At 34.5% G+C, this 23,736-nt stretch overlaps 1 protein-coding gene across 2 annotated transcripts; it reads right to left on the minus strand.

The window, feature by feature from the left end:
• Nucleotides 1-4,430: 4,430 nt before the first annotated feature.
• Nucleotides 4,431-21,701, minus strand: POU1F1 (POU class 1 homeobox 1). 2 transcript variants are annotated; one of them, XM_012801585.1, is made up of 6 exons: nucleotides 21,436-21,701; nucleotides 18,535-18,684; nucleotides 8,772-8,996; nucleotides 6,572-6,736; nucleotides 5,776-5,836; nucleotides 4,431-4,914 (listed from the first exon to the last, which is right to left on the minus strand). In XM_012801585.1, the coding sequence occupies exons 1-6, from the start codon at nucleotides 21,575-21,577 to the stop codon at nucleotides 4,704-4,706; spliced, it is 954 nt and encodes a 317-aa protein (XP_012657039.1). In that variant the 5' UTR covers nucleotides 21,578-21,701; the 3' UTR covers nucleotides 4,431-4,703. The 2 variants fall into 2 exon arrangements, with proteins under 2 accessions (XP_012657039.1, XP_012657040.1); XM_012801586.1 differs by having other exon boundaries at nucleotides 4,552-4,914; nucleotides 18,535-18,606.
• Between the last annotated feature and the right edge of the window lie 2,035 nt (nucleotides 21,702-23,736).

The following is a 23,736-nucleotide window of genomic DNA, read 5'->3' on the forward strand; positions in this document are numbered from 1 at the left end:
CAATACGTACTATGACAATACTCAGAATTTTTTTAATAAAAATTAACATTTTTTTGGTAAATAAACTACAATTTTGTTAGAAACATCTGCCTAAATATTGTGTTAAGTATTAGCAGTTATTTTTTAAGGTAAAGTTGCTAGAGTGTTTAATATATGTATAGAGTGTGAGAGAAAATGAAGGTGTACCAGATCAGTTAGAAATAAACTTAGGATTAGGTTAGTTTTGAAAAAGGATATAAAATATGGGTTCTAGTACATCCCACAACAAAAACTCTGGAGGAGGCCAGCCACAGTGGCTCACACCTATAGTCCTAGCTCTCTGGGAGGCCAAGGAAGGAGGATCACTTGAACTCAATAGTTTCAGACCAGCCTGAGCAAGAGTGAGACCTCATCTCTACTAAAAATAGAGAAACTAACTGGGTGTTGTGGCAGGTGCTATAATGCCACCTATTCCAGAGGCTGAGGCAGGAAGATTGCTGAACCCAGGAGTTTGAGGTTGCTGTGAACTAGGCTGATGCCACAGCACTCTAGCACGCTAACCAGGGCAATGGAGTGAAACTCTGTCTCCAAAAAAAAAGAAAGACAAAACCTCTGGAACAGATCAGATATGTATAACCTGTTTAATTTGAGATGATGGGCATTTTGGACTAATGTTTACAAAGTCGAAAACCTCTTAAGAAAAGTATACATGTGATGTGGATTAGTGGGAGGAATTAAAAACTAAACTATTTAGTTTATACTCCATAAGCCATTTTATAATGTTCCAAGATTAGGTTTCATTATTGATAGTATTAAATAGAATTTTCTGAACACTGATGGGTCAAAACATTTACTGGATTATTGAATGTTCACCCAGGACATGTTTTGATTCTTGGATGTACCTGATAATAGCATCTAACTTATTTACTTTATTGTTTAAATGTGGGGGCTTTTAAAAAATTATTTTGTTAAAAATATTCCAATAAAAATTTATTATTATCTTTTTTCTTATCTCTTTTACTCTGTTTTTGGCTTCTGCTAAAATTACAAATTCTGTGCAAATTTGATAATATCTCAAAAGAATGATTTTCATTATTTTCCTGAAAGGAAATAGGTAACTCTGCTACTTACATTTTAAATAAAATAACTGTCTTTTTAAGAATTTGTATTGGTACAAAGCTGATATTTGTGAATGTTTGTTAATAAGCCTAAGAATTCGTGGTTTGCATTTAACTAATGTAATAATTTTCCCTAAAATTTCCAGAAATGAAACACTCATAAGTTTGGTTCTTGAACTTCTGCATCTCTGTGATTTCTCCCATTTACCACCAAAGACCTGTGGACCCAAAAGACAGTGTAAAGTCATTTGGATTTGCCTATATTTAAAAAATGTTCTGGTAGCAGTTTTCATGATCACTATACATTTGCAGTGTCACTGTATCCCTTGCTAAAAATAAAAGTTCCTTTTGGGTCATTTAAGATTAGAAAATGGGATTCCTCTAGATTGAGCACAATGGAAATACTGATTTTTTTTTTTTATAAAACCTTTTTCTAACTTCCACTTTCTTGTGAAAAGGATTTCTTTAATAATGGTATTCAAACAACAAGAGGTGACCCCTAGAAAGAGAACAAAGAAGTATCTGTGTTACTGAAAGGGATGCAGTGCCTTGCCACATTTTGCTACCGATGGACAAGCCATGGACGGAGGAGACTTCAGAGTGCCAGGGAAGTAGGACGTGACACCAAATGTCAGTGGCCTCACCTGTTCTTAGGAAACAAGACGACCATCTGTTAGATGACTGTGCTGTTCAGACTGTATGCTCTGAGAGTCTTTGGTTACGGCCAGGGCTAATGGAAAGGGGCTCAGGATTGAGACCCTATAGGCCAAAAGGAAGAAGCTGACAGCCTGGGGTTTTATGTTATTTGACCTGTGCTGGGATGTGTATTTTATCACAGGGATTTGAATCCCTTTAGTGGAAACCTGGCACTCTGTCTTGGGCCAAATGTCCTTTCCCTATGCGTCCAGTTCTCACCTAGACCTGTGGCCCTAATGTAAATGTGCACTCCTAAACACTTAGGTTAAAACAGGGTCGCCCAGGTCTGAAAGAGACCTATGATAACATTCCCTGACTCTGCATGAAAAGGTGTTTGCAGCTTCAGAAAAACCCATCAAATTTCCTGTTTCCTCTCTATAGAAGCAGAGTCCCTTAAATAGACTTAAACTATTCTTGTATTCTTGGTTCCATTAAGAATCAATTGAATTGACATTGCTTTAGAGGCAGTCTGATTTCCGGCATTCTACTTCTGGAAACTCACACCTCCCAGAACCTTCCCCAACATCTTGAAAAGACACACACACACACCCCTCCCATCTCCAAATACTGAAAATATTTCTTTGACTTAACAAAGTCTTTTCACCAATAGAGATGCAAAGGTAAATTGTATGAATGAGTTTGCCAACCCCCCCTCCACTAAGTAAAGTTGAAATTTAGTGATTGACATAAATGATAAACATCTCTTCATTTTAATGGATAACTCTACTGAATTCCTAAAGACTTACAACTGACATGGCTAAAATTAGTCTTTGGCATTTATTTCCAAAAGTATAAACATTAGTTCTACATAGCAAATTATATTTGTCACTTGGTTAATTGTGGTTTAGAATTCTAAATAACATTGACCATTTTCTATTGTTTTAAAATGTTAATCTATATGTATCAAAATATTTTCACAACACTGCTAAAAAATAGTCTCAAAACTCATTAGTACAAATTAGTTAATATTAAGTTCCAGTGTATTTACAACTAACTTGTGAGTCGCCAAATGAGTGACAAATTCCTATTTTAATATTCAACATAATTTCTTTTAGGGAGAAAAATTGGTTCCCATTAGTGGTTGTGTCTCTGCTAGAAAAGAATGGCCTTGTCGATGTATCTATATATGAGCAAAGTGTATATAGAGAGGACCTAAGTACACATACATGAGTGTTTTTGTTACATAAAGTAAGTCACAGTAAACATTACTAGAAAATTCATATTTAAAATGCAAAATCATCACTAATCTAGATTTGTGTTACATTTTGCTTCTGTTGCAAGTTTCAAAGTGCATATATGCATTTTTGCATATATATGTATATGTGTGCATGTATGTGATCTTGTCTTTTGCAAACTGAGGGATCTCTTCCCCAACTTATATATGTTTTAAGCAGATGAAGAAATATTGTGTTATCCAGAGAACGAATTTAAACACTTGCATGGCTGAATAATTTGGAATTTACTCTTGAATAAGATTTATACCACTTAAATGCTAAATATGTGCTTAAGCATAGATAGTTAGACCATTGGAAACAATCTTTTGTTAATTAAATATCTGTCTTTGTTAATAACATCCCCAATTTCTACCCTTGTAATGGATATGATCTAAGTAGATGATGACCTGTAAAAATGCTAGGTCCTAAATAATATAAAGAGACTGGGCTGTATTATCTATTTAGTGACAATTCTAAATCTACAGTAATATTTGGTCTAATTGTTTCCATTTTATATAAAAATAAATTCAATGGCAGCAAATTTAAATGCAAAAGGTCACTTCTAAATTATAATATCACACCATAGGTTGCTTTTTCTTACAAGTGTCAAAGAAGTACATTCTTAAAAGTTAAGTACACATATTCTTTGAGCTATAATTCTTAGAATTAAGAGGCTCAATCTATCAAAATTTTTGCATTAAGCATAGATTCTAACAAATTATATTAAAAGTAGTCATATTTTGTTGTGAGATCCCAAATGATTTTCTGAATTGGGATATTTTAAAATAGATTACATTTTGAAATTAAGTGACACCCTTTACATTTGTAGCCATTGTTAATAGTACACCCTTTTATTCTTTCATTTAACAAAGATTGCATGCCTATTAGAAGCACTTTCTCAAGCACTGCAGAAAAAACAGTAAATAAGCCAGGTATCATCCCCGCTCAGTTGTGGCTCACATGCTACTGGCCTGGGACTCAAGAATCCATGAAGCATATTTTCTATAGCTAAACATCAAGAAGCTGATTTGGGAGAAGAATGAAAAGATCATAAATGAATGTTTTCCCAGATCTCTTTGAAACAGTTCATTGGATTCTATGCCATGAATACTAGCTTTAAAGGTGTTAATTCTAATTAAGGCTTATTCCTAAATACAGCAATAAAACTCTAAGACACTTTCAGCTTTTAAGTTTAAAACATTTAGTTCAAACTATTAGAGGTGGTGGTAAGCAGAAAATTGGTTAATGAATTTTCTAATTGAAACTTCCCTGGTGAAATCCTTTAAATATGTGACATTACTAACTAAAATAATAAAAAGCTCATAGGCTTGGAAAAGAAATTTAAACCAAAAGACCTACAAGAACACTCACATGTCTGTGTGTGTGTGTTGGGGGGGGGGGGGCTTTGGGGGAGAGAAGGAGAGAAAGAGAAAGCATTTCATTGCTGTTAGTCACCGGCCAAAGATGCACAATGTGGCTTCTGAGAATAATTATTTTAAGTGAAACAACTTACCAATATAATTTAAATTGTTGGATTCTTTTTAAAACAATAGTAGTAAAGAAAAATTTCTGCTAAAGTCATTGACATAAAATTATTTTTAAAATCACCCGAGTAATTTGTATTTTTGTTGAGGAACAGAAAGGAATGAAAAGTAAAAATACAAAAAAAAAAGTGGTGATTGCACAGTAGTAAATCTTATCTGCATTCAAGATGCTCCTTAGAAATAGAAAATAAACTCTGATTTAGACTTGTTTTCACTCGTTTTTCTCTCTGCCTTCGGTTGCAAAACCAAACTCTCACGACTTCTTTCTCAAGATTCAGTTCTTCAGCCATTCGCACGATCTCTTGCGAGGAAGGTTTATTCTGTTCTCCAAAATGTCTCTCCAGAGCATCTTTAGCAGCAATACTGCGGGCGGGGAGGTGGGGGGAGTAAAGGGTGAAATTACATTGTCTTTAGTCAAGTTTTTGGTAGATCAAAATTAAGTTAGGTTGAATTTCCTAAATATTATCATGAAAAGAAAACTTAGACTCTGAACACATTTGTAAAGCGCTTCAATAAGAACAGGTGTACAATTTGTCAAATATTTAGATGCTTGTATTAGGCAGAGAGTGATGTTACCAGGGTCAGGAAGAAGTAAGTACGGGGACCCGAGTTTTCTATGTTTATCCCACTTTGTGCCACCAGAGGGCACTGCGTTCTTGAAGGAAGTGAACACATACGTAGGCATTTCTAACTACGCCCCTACATCTCTCAGGTTGTTTACAGTAGAGGAAACGTGTAGTGAAGAATGAACCAATCAAAACAAAACCCATCTTTTAGTAGTTCCTATGTGTGCCCCACAGAAACTACCAAAAGATCAATGAAAAATCTTTCTGGGTTAAAAATGCAAGAGGTCATGGTGTAATTTAAGGAATGTAGCAGTGTTATTCTAATAACACAGATACCACAGATAGGATACCACAAGGCCAGAGCAAGAATGTATATTTAAAAGGACAGCAGAGATGGCCCTTTTTAAGAAACGATTGTTTCGTTTCTGTATATACCTAAAGTTTCAGGAAGGAAAGTGTTCTTGAATCAAACAATACAAAATTTTCCACCAAACATTAAAATCGCTTGCTCTCCATTTCTCACAATTAAGCTAGTACACTTTCAGAAAGCTATCTTGTCTCTTCCGTTGAGTTTATTCACCTTACCTTTATGTGTCATATTGGACCAAATGTTTATTCCATTTGTAAAATAAATATAATTATAAAATATAAAAAGTACCTTATAGTTGTTCTTCGTTTTCTTTTCCTTTCGTTTGCTCCCACTTTTTCATTGTACAACGCTATAGTATGGAAACGGGATAATTATGAACACAAAGTAGATTTCTTTCTTTAACTATTTGATTTAGGTTTCAAATGTTTTCTATAAATGATGCAAAATAAAAACGCCCTGAAGTTTTGTCTGAGGTTTTGAAGTCTAAGTCACTGTACATTTCAGGCCCTGGAGAAAAATGTTAATGCAGAAAGAAATATTAACCTTGCAAAGACTATTTTTTATATATGATATCCTCACCTTTTGCTGGAACAGTTGCTTTAAATGTTTTTAAACTTTGCTCTTTATTCATCTTTAACAGAAGTATGAATAGATAATTTCACCTCATTAAATTGCTCCACTAGCAGTCACTTATTTTATTTACTTGGAAGAATAGTGTGTACAAAAGTGTAAACTAATGTTAGGTTGTAAGAGTGATTCATACACAGTTACTTCAGCATAGCACAGATGCAAAAAAACTAGATGTACTAAAAATAAGTATTTCACCACTTCGCTTTGATGCTGTACTATCTATAAACTTTCCTTATATAGCTATCGCCTTAGTAAATTACAAATATAATTACATCGGCCTTGCTAATTTTTGTTTGTTTTTAGTGTGATGTAACAGAAAAGAAAAAAGGGGGAAAAAACTCCCATCAAACCTCTCTCTTTAGCATTAGTCCTACCAGGTGAAGCCACTATTTTTAGGTTAAAACGTAGCACAGCCTTAAACATAGCACAGCCGTCAGAGATCCAGCATTAGTACCTCCTACTTGCTCCGCCTCGTCCAGCCATTTGGAGAGTATCGCTTTCAGTTTGCAGGCATTTTTAAAACTGAGCTGCAGATTTTCAAATCGGCAGATCGTTGTTTGGCTGAATTCAGAGCCATGCACAGCTGCCAGGGCTTCCCCAACATTTGTTTGGGTGTATCCTGTGAAAAGACAATAAAGATCGTTAGCTCCAGCTTGTTCAGAAAGCACTAATTTTGGTCTATTATCTCACAAATCTGTGTATCTTTCTTTGTCAGTTACTGAATACTGTTTTTAATTTATATATTTTTGGCAAATTAGAATTATTTAGCAATTTCAGTGTAGGATTGTCCAGTAATTCTTCTAGTTAATAAATTACTTTTTTATGGAAGTCAAAAGAATTCAGATGAAAACATCTACCAGTCATGGCATTTAGCCATGCTACGTAGGTGTGTCCTAAACACTTTATGAGACACTTATGTGTTCTTGCTCTTTTCATCATTGTTATTAAATATCTGATATATTCTCAAAAACTTTACTATATTAACCGTAATGCTTAAAACATATGGTAATATGTCATAAAATTTTTATTTCAACTGGAAAAGTGAAAATTCAACCATATCATTGAAGGATACCAAATAAAACTAAGAATTATACTGAATTTTTCTAAAAACAAGTTTATATGACTTTATGATCACACATTTCATGTATATCTCTGAGTATACTTATTGTATTGTTTGGGAATGCTTCTATCTTCAGACAAAGATCTGTATTGATTTCTAAACATTTTTAGAATACAAGCAGAGATAAACCATCAACATATAATTTGAAACATTCACAGCAATATTAATAAAAAAACTGAAAATGAACGTTAGAAAGATGTGAACTGCTATGTTTATTACGTGCAATAACCACGCAATTATTTCAGGGCCTCCGGCTATATGCCTATATGTATGGAATGATTAGGTATGATGCCATCAGTAAATATTATTACAAAATTACCTATTGTTCATTCTCCACGTGCAGAGTTTAAACTATCATTTCTACCTATTTTTAAAAGTACACAATTTCATGAATTTTAACCAAAGTTAATTGTTATAGTTTATATTTTAAAAACACTTTTCAATAGAAAATGAACAAATGCTCTCAACAGACAGTTCACATAAAAGGAAATACAAATGATTGTCAAATACATAAACTAATGGTCTTCACGCTACACTCATAATAAGAGAAATTTAAAATGAAACTGCAGTAAGATGCCACTTTGACCTGTCTGATTTACAAAGATCCGAAAGACTAATAGCCTACCATTTATTCAACCACTGTTTATCTATTCTATGTTCTAGCCATACTGTTCAGGATGCTGGGACTATACCACTAGTGGGAAAACAAAAAGAAATCTATCAACAAGAATTGTGTGCCTTCATGGAATTTATATTCTTAAGGTGGTGAAAGTGACACTCGTTGTGGTAGTAAAGTTTGGTACAACTTATATAGAGGACAGTTCGACATTTATCAAAATAACAAATACACTTATCCTTTGATCAAGCAGTTCAGCATCTAACATTTTTGCTACACATGTATTTACAGAGAAGCAAAATGACATTTATAGACCTAATTACATGGTTTTAACATCAAATGATCAGAAATCATCTACATTCCACCCGTAGAGAACTGGTTAAATAAATCATAGTATATTCATAAGGTGGAATTTAAAAGCTCCATGAAAGAAAGGAGAATCCAGAAAAATTAATACTGGAAGCTCTCCAAAAGACATCTGTATGAAGCAGTATCTATATTTGCTTATATATGCGTAATGTATCAAGGAACAAACAATGATTAAAAGGAAGGGCAAGCACAAGAGATACACGTCGCTTACGCTCTTTCATACTTTTGAAACATTATGAATATATTTTCTATTTAAAAGTTTAAGTAAAATATAGATAAAAATGGGTACATTTTTCAAAACTGATCTTGACATGGGTAAAACATAGGAAGGGTGCCATTAATGTAAAAACCTGTGCATTTAGACTATTAAGAATTTGTAAGAAAATGAAAGGCTTTTGTAGGATTGTTATAACTGGGCTGAGGTCTACACCAGGGATGTGACTGAGAGCCGTCTTAGACTTTTGAGTCAGATTACGGGAGATTTCACAGTAATGGAGTAAGGATTTGCAGACCACCTTATTTGCCCCCTTGCCGTTAATAAGCACATACCTAACTTAATTCTTCTCACTTTAAATTCATTGGCAAACTTCTCAAGTTCTCGGATTTCTGGAGAATCCATATCGATTGGCTCTTCAACCAATTTACTTTTCCGCCTGAGTTCCTGCTTGAATTCAGCAGCTGTGGGGTCCTCGGCCAGGAGAGGCTGGTGTATGGGAGGAAATCCATGACCCAAGGTGTGGTCAGGAAATTTGTAAAGACAAGGAGTTAAACCACCTGTGAGCAAACAAAATAAGAAAAGGAAAAGACCATTTATGATTATTCCTCATTTCTATATAAGGAAGGCTTTACCTGTGAGAGCCTATTATTTGGCCACAGCCATTCTCAGTACTTGACGCTCAGACTCTCAGAGGAAGAATCAGGGAGCTTAATAAAAGGTGGGCTTGGCTTGGCACTTGTGGCTCAAGTGGCTAAGGCGCCAGCCACATACACCTAAGGTGGCAGGTTCGAATCCAGCCCGGGCCGCCAAACAACAATGATGGCTGCAACCAAAAAATGGCCGGGTATTGTGGCGGGCGCCTGTAGTCCCAGCTACTTGGGAGGCTGAGGCAGGAGACTTGCTTGAGCCCAGGAGTTGGAGGTTGCTGTGAGCGAGATGCCATGGCACTCTACCCAGGGGGACAGCTTGAGGCTCCGTCTAAAAAAAAAAAAAACAAAACAAAACAAAAAAACGTGGGCTTACATGTCTCCCACCTACTCCAGCAGCAAAGGCAAAGATCATGTTAAGGGAAAGAAGCAGGGGTTACAAATGACTAAAATAAGAAGAAAATTCCTTCAGAAGTGTAAATTTCTATCATTTTTTCTCTTAAGAGACACCTATTCCTGGGAATCTGAGGTTTGACTGTAACCAGAATGGATGCATTCATCTGTTTTCTTATCTCATTGACTAAATAATCAGTGATATTTGCTGTAACCAAGACACTAAATGCTTTGGCCAAAGTTCTATGCTGAGTAGTTTTCTTGCAATTGATAAACTCATTTTACAGTATTGAAAAACTCCACTGTTTTTAGTAAATGCTTGGTTTCAATAAAAAATAATTATGTTGGGTGGCGCCTGTGGCTCAAGGAGTAGGGCGCTGGCCCCATATGCCGGAGGTGGTGGGTTCAAACCCAGCCCCCGCCAAAAACTGCAAAAAAAATAAATAATAATAATCATGTCATTTTTATTTTAACAAAGAAGAGAATTGTAAAAACATAAAATACATTAACAAGGTGGTTAAATAGATTTGAAGAGTGAATAGAATTTAAGAAAAGTTGATTTTAAAATTTCTATTAAAAAGTTTGCAACATGATTTCTTGAAAAAACATGCAATATCACGAAATCACTTCTTGATTATTATTTAAAGAGAAGCAAAAATAAATGGTAAGAAAAGATGCAATTCTGGATGTAATTGGTAATCATAAAGGACGAAGCATTAACTCTACTGTGTGAGTCAAATGATACACACATTCAAAATATTATGAAATTTAAAAGAAAATTACTTCCAGATTTCATTTTGTATTAGGAAGGAAGAGTCTATCTCAGTTAGGAAGCCTAGGTAAAGGGATGGTTTATAGGTCAAAGTCCAACACATTTTGTCTCTTATTTTCTTCATTGCTCTAATACCATTTCTATGGCAAAGGGGTTACTTCAATTGCTATTGAATGACAACTCCAGTCAGCCCTCCATATCCATGGGTTCATACATTCAACCATCCATGGCTCAAAAATAGTTTTAAAAACACAGTTAAAAAAATGAAAAAATAATAAAAATTTAAAAACCATAGCATTTATATTGTACTAGGTTTTATAAACAATCTAGAGTTGATTAAGTACATAGGAAGATATGCATGAGTTATACACAAATAATGTAACATTTTGTAGATGGTTTTTGGGCCATCTGTAGATTTTGATATCCTTGGGGATCCTGAAGTCAATATTCTGAACTGTATAACCAAGACATTTTGCTAGAAAAATATTGAGTAGTCATTTTTCTTATGAGTATAAATGAATATTTAAAAATAAACTAGTATGGAATTCATGTACTAATCACTCTTGGAAACATGACAAAAATACATTGAGTTCATGCTACCTAAAATTTTTCTATAAATATATTAACAAATCAAAGGCATGAGTAATAATGTATTTTTCCAGAATATACAAATCTTAGATTAACATATCAATATGTAATGAGCAAAGCATAGTGTAACTCAGCAAATTGTTGACTCATATTATTTATATAAGAATATGTAATTATAAAGTGCAGCCCTGTCTAAAAGAATACGTTACTTTTAGACTGTAAACATACAAGCAATAGGTAAGACGAAATGGCATAAAATAAATTCATCTGCTTCACAAGGGTGAAAAAGATTTTGAAGAAACTGTTTTTGTCTTGAGAAAGCCATGCCACTTTTACAAACCCAAATTATCCAGGTTGGCTTTTGCAAAATCAGCTAACTATCCACTTTATGCTTTAGGGTATAGTGTATTGATTCGAAGAGAAAAAATTTTATAAAGCAATTGTATAACCTTTTTATTTATTAAATAGTTTTTCTTTGAGAATGTTCATTGCTTCTGAGGTTCATTTTTAGTTTCTTATTAGTTTTGGATTTCTGCCAGTTAAAGAAAAGACTATTATAGGGCCACACCTGTGGCTCAAAGGAGTAGAGCACCAGCCCTATATGCCAGAGGTGGCAGGTTCAAACCCAGCCCTGGCCAAAAATTGAAAACAAACAAAAAAAACAGTTATATAAAAAGAAAACTGATGGCGTTTATTTTAGAATCTACTTAATATTTATCTCAATACCTGTCTTAAGTTTATGCTTTCAGAGTAAATCCTTAAAAATATATAAAAAAAATCATTTCCCTCTTCATTCAGATATGTCAGACATTATGATACTTAATAATGGACTACCTGGAAAAACAGTAAAAACAAGACAAAAAAGTCAGGCTACTCTTTGATTTTGTACTTTTAATATATTAAGACACCAGATAACTCACCTAACCTATGTCGAACAATTTATTTAACATTAATAACTTACTGGATATTTTTATGTAGCATTCCATTTGTCTGAATGCTACAACCTTAGCATTCAGGTCGTCAATGTTAACGACCTTGATAATTATTTCTAATTTTTCTGGCCAATGATAATCGTGCTCTACTACAAATCTATGCAACACTTTGTGCTGTGTTCATCTCACATTTGTCCTCTTCCTTATCCTTAAATAAACAACTGAGTTAGAAAGGATAGATATATGCCCCCCAATTTAAAATATTTTAAATGTATGTAAAATAAACTAACTTCCTCCAGTGCCACAATAAATTAATGATACAGTTTAAACTAGAACTCAAGTTCAACAAACGTTGTGACAAACCACATCCAAATAATTACCTCGCTTATTTTTCACACAGTCTATACTCAGATAAATTAAGTGGCTTTCCTCTAAAGGTTTTTTCTATATTTAAATGTATTTGGCTACATTAAACAAATACATAAGGAGCAAAAAAAAAATACATATTTGAAGAAAGAAAAAAACTGTATTAAAATTGCCATATTCGGTGTATACCAGTAACAAAAGATGAGTGCAAGTCATGGTGACGCTTCTTGTAATTGCAGTAGTCAGAAGTGATGTGAGTATTACAAATTTAAGGCAGTTATTTTCTTTCTTAAAATGAGTACACATTTTTTGGCACCCTCTATATTTATAATTTCTAAAATATATTTACATTTTTCACAGAAAAATATCATCGTTATTTTTACGACATTAGAAGTGTACTGTTCCCATTTCCAGAAAATGTTAAATGTGTTTTACACATGATAAATACCCCAAGAAAGTGGACACTAAGAAAACGAATCTGAGGAGAGACCATTGAAAAGCACATAGACCTGTAGTCTGGTTTTATCATTTGTATGAATGTGCAGGTGGTTATCAAATCAGCACATTGCACCCCAGAAATGCATTAATGTTCACAATTATAATTTAATAAAATTTAAAAAAAATAAAAAGAAAAAGTACACAGTAAATATAATACTCAGAGCAAGAAGAGAAACATGATGTGTGACATATTTTTATTTTTCACTCTATGAAAGCATACAGAATGATCTGCGGGGTCACAATATTTCTGAAATTAACTTCCAGAAATTCATCATAGCAGTTATAAGCAGAGGCACATATACTGATGTTCCTACCACCAGATCCTGTATTGGGAGGATTGTTGGGAGGAACTGGTATATGTTGGAGTATAGTATATATGACAAAATATTTTTAAAAAATTTTTAAAGCCTAGATTCCTGAAAAAGAAACAAAAAATAGAAATAATATAATAGATGTGAGTCACATGCAGCAGAGGTCTCGAATATATTTTCTCAAACATGGATAAAGCAAAATCAACTCGAGGTGTCAACAGTACACACTTAAATAGCTGGGAAGTGTTTGCACAACCTCTATGGTCCTAAATATATTTTTACATTGTAGATTAATACACCAGAACCTTTCTGAATTGCTATGTATGTATTTCTGGGTGGCAGAGGGGGGAGATAAGAAATAAATCTTCCAAAGCAGGCAATGGGGGGCAGAGACAGGGCTTGCCTAGCCAGGCTCTGACTCAATGTACCGTGGCCTGGGGCACTTTGCAGCATGTGGCTGGCTGACAACATCTCAGGTCAAGGGTTTCATGCCTTAAAATAGGAAACAGAAGAAGCAGAGGATATACCACCCTTCTGTGTTTGTAAAATCCACAGAAATATGTGTTTGAATATTTCTGTTTATTTCCATTTCTCCATATGTGCAATAATTCAAAGCAAATCATAAATTCCAGTTGTGACCTTTTCACTTAAGTGCATTGGTAAATCTTATTCATGTACAGAAGGAGTCCACTGCCTATTTTTGTAAATTATGTTTAATCAGAATAAAGCCATGACGATTTGTTTACATAGAGCCTGTGACTGATGTCGTGCTACGATAGCAGAATTGAGTAGTTGTGACAGAGACTACCACATTTAACATATTTACTGTCTGGTTCTTTACAGAAAAATATTGCCAGTCCCTACCCACTCTATAAGGGAAGTTACATCCTGTTCCTGCTGCTGAAAGACTTCCTAAATCACAGGCAAAAAGATCCTCAGAATTACTCCTTCTCTCGGAGTCGTTACAATCAAAATAATTTAGGGACAGAGAAAAAAATAACAAAGCAATAAGGAAAGATGGAAGGAAAGAAAGAAAGAAGGAAAGAAGGAAGGAAGGAAAGGAGGAAGGGAGGGAGGGAGGGAGAGAAGGAAGGAAGGAGCAAAGGGGGAGGGGCAGAGAACCAAAGAAGTAAAGAAAGGAAAAATAAATAAGAATGAAAAGATGGGCTCCAAAGTAGACCATTTCTCCATATAAACTGCCAAACAGATTTCTGTGGCCTTCTGTATTACCCCAGGTGAAGAAGACATTTTCAGAACCACAGCAATATTTTATTAGCCATTTCTCATAAAAAAAAAATGAATGCTCATCACCTTGGTTAATTACCAGACATCAGATAATTTTACTTTTGATTTCCTGTTTTTATTTTAATTTGTAATATTTCAGTAGATTTAGGGTGTGCACTGTGTTTTGTTATGTGGATGATTTGCACTGAGGTGACAGGCTTTGTGTGTACCTGTCATTTGAATAGCGTACACTGTACCTGATAGGTAAGTTTTGATCCTTCAGTCTCCTCTCACCCTCGCCCCCCTTCTGGGTCTCTAATGTCTATTATACCCCTCTGTGTTCCTTAAAGATCCATCATTTACCTCCCACTTATAAGTGACTATAGGTGGTATCTGTATTGCTTGAAATACTTCACTTAGGATATGGCCTCCAGTTCCATCCAAGATGCTGTAAAAGGCAGTATTTCATTCTTTTTGATGGCTGAGTAGTATTCTGTTTTATATATACATATGTGTATGTGTGTGTCCATTTTCTTTATCTGCTCATCAGTTCATAGTCATTTCCTCTTCAAATTAATTTTTAAGACAAGGATTGCCACATCACTTCTTGGTTTGACCATTATGACATATACTTACGCTAGTTTTAACATTCATTATGTGAGGCTGATTTTCTCAGGTTCTATCTTAACATGGAAAGACTGAGTAGTCCAATGAGTTTGTTTTCTAGATTTTACTCTGCTTTAGATGCTGGGGAAGAGAAACAATCTCAGACATCCCCAAATCAGCATTTTTAGGACTTTTTTTCTTTTTCTTTTTTGTTTTATTTTTTGAGACACATCCTCACCATGTTGCCCAGGCTAGAGTACCATGGTGCCAGCCTAGCTCACAGCAACCTCAAACTCTTGGGCAAAAGGGATCCTCCTGCCTCAGCCTCCTGCGTAGGGACTACAGGTGCCCAACCACAACACCTGGCTGATTTTTCTCTTTTTAGTAGAGAAGAGGTCTTGCTATTGCACAGGCTGGTCTTGAACTGCTGAGCTCAAGGGATCCTCCTCAGCCTTCCAGATTGCTAGGATGACAGGCATGAGTCACTGCACCAGCCATAGACTTTCTATTGATATTTTGTTTTGATTTTGTGTTTATCTATTTTGATTCCTGCTATTTGTGCTGTAGTATGTTGAATTTTCTAAATGCTCAGGAGTGAAGGACCTGAAGAAGGAATTTAGCTGCAAATGTATCTAAAGGGGAGATCAAAACAGAAAGCAGGTTGAGATGGTATATTTTTTACCACAACTCAACCCTGATGGAATTTTAGTACCCACCACAATTTAGATATGAAGAGACTGAAACTCAGAGGGGTTAAGTGATCTGAGTGAGTTTAGTAATTCGTTGATGGTGGAGCTAATTCATTGCTTCCAATTCATCACTCCCTTTAATTTGACGACATCTGGTCTATTAGGTCTGCAGACTTAGCTGATGATTAAAGTCCTCCCTACCAACCTGACAAAATATTAGCTATGGCTCTTCCCTTCCTGTGGGCTACTAATTTAATAAAATGTTCTAACTAACTGGAAGCGTCAGAATATGAGTGATATTACTAAACATGATACTAAAATAAAGTAATTTCACATCCTTGAGGTAAAAGTTCTCTCTGCATTTTCACTTTTACGTAAAGTATGTGCCACTGGGCTTGTCTCTGCCGTGGAGGAGACACTTCTGTGGATTGTGTGGAAGCAGATGATGTGATTAACAGCGTGGCACTTCTCAGAAATGTAAATGCCATAACCATGGCACTGGTTTTTATTGTATGTGTCATTGTTTTCTCTGTTATTTTATAATTTCTATGTTTTGTAATTTAACTTGTGCGGTTTCTCTGGGGATAAAGGAAGGAGAGATTAGATTCTCCAGCATTCGATCTCCCATGAAGCCAATACTGAATATATGTCAAATATACACATCCTGACAAATTATAGTGTATCACATTTTCATACTACTCCTCTTAATAATATTCATATATAGTGTCTCTGTTTGCCATGAGGAGTTTCTCTTTAGGTAACAAAATGCATTTAATTTTAAGACTAAAATGATACTTCCAAATCTTGGTGTAACAGTTTTGCTCTTGGCATCGCCAAGCCAGGTTTGGAATCATTTTAAAAGGCTTTTCCAGAAGCCTTTCCTTCTTAATTGTAACGATGAAAAGTGTCATAGAAGGGGTTTTCTGCGTTCCCTCTTGAGGCAACTTGTATTAGCAAAACCAAGTTGCCAGTTGACTCTGACTGTCAACACTGAGCTGTTGGCTCCAGTTCTAAGCAGGAAGGGTCTTAAAATTCTGAGGCCAGCCGTGAACTCACGAGGCCAACTGTAGGTCCTTTTTGATTTGGTGGGGAGGAAAGGCGATAGCAAAACTATCTTATGATATTTGGACAAGAGTTTCTTGACTGCTGGCCTGTGATTGGTTTTTATCTTTGTGTCAATCTCCATCAATTGTCAGGGGCTACCATAAGATTGGTGCTAGATTAAGAGAAGAACTAAAAGCGTAATCTAGCTTCCTGGGAATCACTTCCAATGAACTGCAAGTCCTTTCCTCCAGGAAATAGCAGCATGTGTTGGGCATGTCCTGCCCACACATCAAATGTGGGAAAGGTCGCAGCAGGCATTCCTCCTGCACCTCCAGTCGGTAAACATACAGATTTACATTTTAGACTTCGTCACCCAGGAAAGCTGTTCTCATTAACTGGAAATATTGATTAACCAAGTATATGAATCATAAATAATCAAATTTCAGAGAGAAAAAAATATAAATTTTCTGACTTCTCAGTTATTTTAAAAAGACATGAAGATTTACAGGTAGTTGTTAAAAAACATCAGTCTTTATCTTACCATGAATGTGAGGATACCGATTTATTTAGAATGCTGCTTCAAAGAATATAAGAGATGCCAACAATTTTCTGGCATATTGTTCTATTTCAAAGTTTTATTTAGTCTTAAGTTGAGAAATTTAAAAAATTAAAAATTAAATAGTTAAAAATTTAAATGTTGTGCTTCATTTTATTTCAAAATTATAAGCACAAATACATGGTTTTTTTTTTATTGCTTATCTGGATAATAACAAAATACAACTCAGAAAAGATTTCCCCCACATGTGATTCCTTGACCCATAATATCTCCCTTATCTCTCCTGTATCTCTCCTGTGTCTCTCTCTCATACCCAGGTTCTTTCGCACAGCTTTACTGACAAGAGTCCTACACTTGCTACATACAGTGCCTCTCAACCTTCCCAAAGCCGCAACCCTTTAATACGGTTTCTGCGGGTCGTGACCCACAAGTTGAGAATCGCTGAGCTACAGTAATAAATATAAAAGATCAAATAATTTCTTTAAAAGCAAACCAACAAATAAAAAAAGCTGTGCCCAACAAAACTATGCACTTTTAAAGATCATTAAAGTCTTTTATCTGTCCATACCCTGAAATGAAGGAATGAAGTTTGTGATAAGTAAATCTCCACAGCCAGATTTTCTCATTTTTTAAAAAACCTTGCTTCAATGCCTTCATGTAAGCATCGTAAATAGGTCGTTACAGCGCTATAGTGATGGTTTACTTATCCAGAGGGGAAAGGTATCGATTATTTCAATCTCAGTTACAAATCAGAAATAATTCTGAAAGGGCTGCTAGCTAGTGAAACAGCTGCCATTAAAGCCCCTGCCGATTACTCTCGGCCTACATCAATGTTTTATTTGTCTGTATGAGCCAAATGTCCAGCAGAAATACTGTGATGAGTGGAAATTTAATAAATCTTTGCTGCCTGATATGATACCCAGTAGCCACATGTGAGCACTTGAAATGTAGTTAGTGCAACTGAGTTTTAAATTTTATTTTAGTTAATTTACATTCAAATGTGAAAGCCACATGAGGCTACTCGCTGCTGTGTTTTTAGTGTAGGCCAGCCTGCCAATAGCACCGAGTGACAACCAGATGTTTGATAGTAGTGAATTAAAATAAAAATCATACAAAGCAAAAACAAGAGTTAAATAGCATAGCAGTTCAGGCTTGCATAAAATAGGATGATTATCAATAACCCCTAGGGTCACTGAGGGCGTCATAGAATATATAATCTATGACGGCTTTTAACAATAATTTCCAAAGTTAAGAGATCAGAATTTTTTTTTTTTTTTTGCAATTTTTGCCTGGGGCCGAGTTTGAACCTGCCACCTCTGGTATATGTGGCTGGCGCCCGACTCCTTTGAGCCACAGGCACCACCCAAGAGATCAGAATTTTATGTCACGCTCTGTTCACCATTCTTCCAGGCCCAGAAAATCCTTCTATTCCCAAACTCAATGTCATATGTAAAAAGAATTTTTCTTACCTGCCATCACTCCATAGGTTGAGGGCTGGTTTCCATAATGACAGGAAGGAACAGAATAATGAAGTCCTGTTGCTGCGTTTCCCAGGGTTTTTGCCGAGGAAAGTGTGCGCAGACATTTAAGAGTTTGAATCAAAGACAAAATGGACAAGACTGGTGAGAAAATGAATGAGGATTCAAGTTTCACTTAAAAATATACAGTTATGTAATTATTAAAGTTATAGGCCTCTCATTTTATTCTCATTTGGGGGAAGTTCTCTGATAAGTGGGTTAAAACTGAGGGTCAAGGTCTGAAGTAATGAGATCATAAATCATCCATGTGGACGAGACCCTTCATTAATTACCCTGCGATCTGTGCCAGTGTCAGGAGTGGCCCCATGAAGGGCTGACTGGGAAGTTTGGAACGTGGCTGTTGGGAAGTCACACAATCCTTGTAGGTTCTGTCCAATACACACCTTACAACAAACTGACAAAAGGAAAAATCTCTTAAAATTCATGTGTAGCGTGATGTTATGAAGAGGCCTTTCTCTGGAATAACGGACGTAGAAATGAACTCTGAATGAATCTGCCCTTTCGCTTAGTTTTCCGAACAAATTTCTGTCATCAAAGAGGACGTGGCAGAGCAAGTAGCCTCCTATTGAGTGAAATAATAAAAATCCTACTGCATTCAGAGTGTCATGAAAAACGTGTGACCATGTCTGATCTATTCACGTTGATGCTGATGCCACAGGTCGCACATTCTCTGCACACACACAGTGGACTCAGCCATAATGATGAAGTTGCCCCCCAAATAATGCCATAGATGGCTGGGTGACTTGACATCCACAAAGCCGTACGTAAACGTCATTGTTCAAAAGTGGTGATATGGTTCACGAAATCAATTTCTTTTTTGACTGTAATTTGAATTACTACATGTTTATCAAGTTTTAAACACAAGTCACCAAGATGATGAGGAGCATGAACTACCTGTCAGTGTTCCCTCGTGTATCTTATTTTCTCATTTCTGCTTCATACACTGAACATACTAGTGAATTTTCATAAATATAAAACCACACTTTCCTGGATAATTGCTATAAAGTAAAAATTAGTATCATTTGAGCATATTCGTAGCCTAGTGATTAAAGATAGGCTGTCTCTAAAGTAAACTGCATTTCTTAAAAATATAGAGCGATCTTTGATTTTTAAAGATCTGCCCAAATTTTCCTTTTATAACTAACAAGTAGAAAGAACTGAAGTAATTTTGCTACATAATAATTACACATAAAAGTCTTATTATGCATTCTAAATTTAACATTCTCATTAAAACCAGTATTTCTAATTCTTTACTCTATTAGGTAGATATGATTATAATTTCATGAGAAAGTTATAAATGCTATTATCTTTTAAAATATTTTAGGTCATTTTTACTGATTATAATCTTTTTTTTTACTTACAAGCTTTAAATACTTTTTGTTTTTCTGAGTTTAGGAAGTTGGCTGCTACAAAGAGGCTAATTTACTATACTACTTATTGTTAAATAAATAAATAGAATTTTGAGCCTGAAACGAGATCATTTTGCTAACTGAACCTCAATTCTAAATTTTATTTCCATGCTGTTCAAATTCTCTTTACATACAGAGGATTAAAGAAATAATGTATCGTCCTTCTCATCCCCAATGTATAGAACCATTTATTATTTGAAATGTATGATTGGCTGTGTGGTAATTGTTTAGATTAATTTACAATGAATGTTTTTGATAACAACAATTTATTATATTTTTTCAGCAATATGTTTGAGGATACTTCGAGTATTACCTTTTAAATAAATTATAGGAATCTTTGGTGGATGAAAAAAAACCACATTAAATGACTTTACCAAAGTCCAAATATCTTATTTCTAGACTTTTTGAAATTCAGCAGATTTATGCCAAACTTGCATAAATGTTTGGAAAATACCTGATTATAATAAAATATATAGTTTAAATCCTTTAAACATTAATGTAGCAACTCAAATTTTGATTTATAAATGCATAAAATTTTATATCATCTATAAATAGGAGGCAAATTTAATTTAAAACTAATGGAAAGTGAGTAGTATTTTACTATTTAATGAAAGAAATTTTTTCAACTCAAGGCTTTCTCTATTTGTAAATCAGTTTTAAAAACTTCATTTGTGATTGCAAGAAGAATGAACACATTAGCAAAATGTAAGTACTTAGTTGACTTTGTTGAGACAATATTTTTGAATTCTCAGGCTTGATTTTTATTTGAAAAAGTTAGATAAGGCTAATGTTAAAACATGGTGAGAAGTGAAGTCTCTTCAAATTTAATCCTCATAAAATTTAGCTTAGTTCCTGGGTTTTAAATGCTATATTTCCTCCAGCTTTGATTCCTGAGTGTCATATTGCACCAAAAACGTAAGTTTATCAAAACTAATTTAATTATTTTATTCTTTGAAATCCTTTGTTGTTAGTATTGGGAATAATTCAGTTGGGTTTAATATAAGGTTTATAGTTGTTTTTAGACAGTACCAGATGTAACCCCAAACCAAATAAATCTTTAAGATAAAGAAACAGCACCTTTTAAATATTAAATTATTTTATAATATTTATTTCATTTTGCTCCTTATTCCATAAACATTTCCATTAAAATGGGTTTCAGATTAAAAATACCCAAGCTCATTGTTTCATTAGGTAGAAAACAGATCTTTTTGTTATAATAAAACAAAATTACTATACTTACTAATATTTATATTAGAAATTCTTAGGTATTTTGGCTTCTTTAATGTTCTTTATATTTAACTTAGAACAAGTTAAATCGAAGAAGAAAAATAAAAGTAGCAAAAAGATTTAACTAACAAGATTCAAACATCCATTCTGAAATCTTTAGGCCCAGCCATAGGTCACCTGTCCTAGGAGTCAGTACCTGTGGACATCACATTGGTGGCGTGGTTGGAGACTGGTAGACACTCGGCAGCGCTGTGATGCATTATCAGAGGCAGAGTCGCAGAAGCGTCAGAATTCAGAGGTATAAAAGTATCAGCTGAAGTAAAAGATTGGCAACTCATTCCCACAATAGAGCAGACAAATAAGGAGAAACGCCGCTCCCCAAATTAGAGTTTTATTATATTACTGTCTCGCAGGGCAATTCAATTCTCAGTACCTGCATATATACATCAGGAAGGCTCTGAGGCACCAGGAGGGCGCGTGTGAGCATTTATACTGCAAGGAAATCCCTTTATACATGTTAATAGTCTTTCCCAGGAGTATTGCCTTGTCAATCTGAACCGTCTTCCTTTCTTACGCAAACATAATCTCTGCCCAAGAAGTAAACTCATTCTAGAGCATAGATTGAGGCAAAGGGAGAAATCTAAAACTTTATTTAAAAACTTCAGTAAGTTAGACATTATAGAGAAGCATCAAAAACATTGAAAAAGTGTTTCTCACAGAATTAAGGCTACACAATGTACTGAGAAATAGTGGGTGTCTTTTCGCTACTAACACAATTGCAAATGTCTAAATGTGAGAAGTTTCTCTTTTTTGATAACCTCTCATTAGATTTGCAAAATAACATGAAATAGGCACATACTGAATAGTTTGAAGAATTGTAGTTTATATTGAAAGAAGCCTGTAAGACAGTATGAGAATGAATAAGATGTTAATTACTGATTCATACTCAACAATGCAGTTGTGAACATTGTAACCTTTATAACAGGTGGAGACTATCAGTTTAATTTTTCCTATATTATAAATGGAAAATGGCAAAAGGAAAAATATTGAATAAAATAGGGTAATGTGTAAAGAAGATGGACAAGAATGATTGTATCTTTCCCTTGATTTTAATTTACTCATAAAGAACCAAAATGTAGTAGTAAGTTCTTAGATGCTGACAATATTCTAGGCATTTCTATAGTTATGTTATGCAAAGATCACAACACCGCTGTGAGTTACAAACTGTAGCATCTTCACTAAGCTTGACTATGCTATTCTATAAATAGTACTGCATTCACTATACTTTTCTTTTTTTTTCCTCCATCCTTTTTTTTTTTTTCCCACAGTTTTTGTCCAGGGCTGGGTTTGAACCCACCACCTCCAGCATATGGGGCTGGCGCCCTACTCCTTGAGCCACAGGCACTGCCCCTTCACTATACTTCTATAATAGTATTGCATTCTGCCCCAGAGCCTGAGGTGAATGCAATATTCTTACAAATATATTGACATGACATGAGCATAAAAAATAACATACTACCAACAATTGGTTGAAAGATTAATATCAGCAGCAGCATTTTACAACAAACATGATTTATAGGATAAGTGAATACAATACTATTTATAGAATGTATATTAGGGAAATACAAGACACAGAAGTAGCTAAACAAGCATAGACATTATTGATGTAAACAAGGGCCATGTTTCCATTCTGAATTCTGTATTTTTGAAGTTCTATTAGTCTTCTCTAATGACAGAAAGTTTCAGGTAGTCAAAAGTATTCATTACACCCTGCAGAATTCTGGTAATTTTCAGATATTACATATACAAAAATAAAAAAAGTAGTTTTTCATTATGTTTATAAAGAGACTTTGTTAAGAAAATTAAATAAAAATAAGTTTATTGAGTGTTATGTATTTAAAAAATTTGGCTAAATTATGTTTACAGAGAATAGTTTGAAATTGTCCTTAATGACTTTAGACCTGTTGTACAGTCATCAGAATCTATTATTAATGTATATCAGCTTTATAATAGATTATGATGGAATACCTCCAAACCTGCCTAGCAAACAATATAAAACTTTCCTAGTAATTTATCAAGGTATGAAACATTACAAAATAGCAATCTTAGGTAATATTTCTTTAATAATGGTTTAGAAAATTAAATATTTTTTTCTATGGACTACAAACCAGAATGTTACAGTTGAAATGGGGTTAAGCCAGGAGCAGGATGTTTTCACAATAATGGTCTTCTATAACATATCTGTAGGATTTAGAATGTCCCCTTTTAGGGTAGGTTCTTAGATATGGAATCACTGAGTTTAAGTCTTACAAACTTCTTAGCATCGCAAAATTACCAATTTTTTTCAAATAATTTGTTCTGCTATGATTTCAGTTTCAAATATCAGAACAAATTGAGCCAAAAAGAATTGTTTATTATCTGGAAAAATAGACGTTCTCTGGAACTCATAGAAAAGAAGGAAGTCAGGAGAGAGATTGAACAGGAAATGGAAAGCCAT

The sequence above is a fragment of the Otolemur garnettii genome, unplaced genomic scaffold (genome assembly GCF_000181295.1).
Source record: "Otolemur garnettii isolate 467f Iridium unplaced genomic scaffold, OtoGar3 scaffold00009, whole genome shotgun sequence".
NCBI classification, from domain to species: Eukaryota; Metazoa; Chordata; class Mammalia; order Primates; family Galagidae; genus Otolemur; species Otolemur garnettii.

What these genes read in the sequence shown, in the direction of transcription:
- POU1F1 (XM_012801585.1), bottom strand. Translation starts at nt 21,577, where the DNA reads ATGAGTTGCCAATCTTTTACTTCAGCTGATACTTTTATACCTCTGAAT. An exon ending in CACCAATGTGATGTCCACAG is followed by an intron (nt 18,685 to 21,435) that starts GTACTGACTCCT and finishes TTTTCTCACCAG; the next exon opens with TCTTGTCCATTTTGTCTTTG. An exon ending in AAACGAAGAACAACTATAAG is followed by an intron (nt 4,915 to 5,775) that starts GTACTTTTTATA and finishes CCCCGCCCGCAG; the next exon opens with TATTGCTGCTAAAGATGCTC.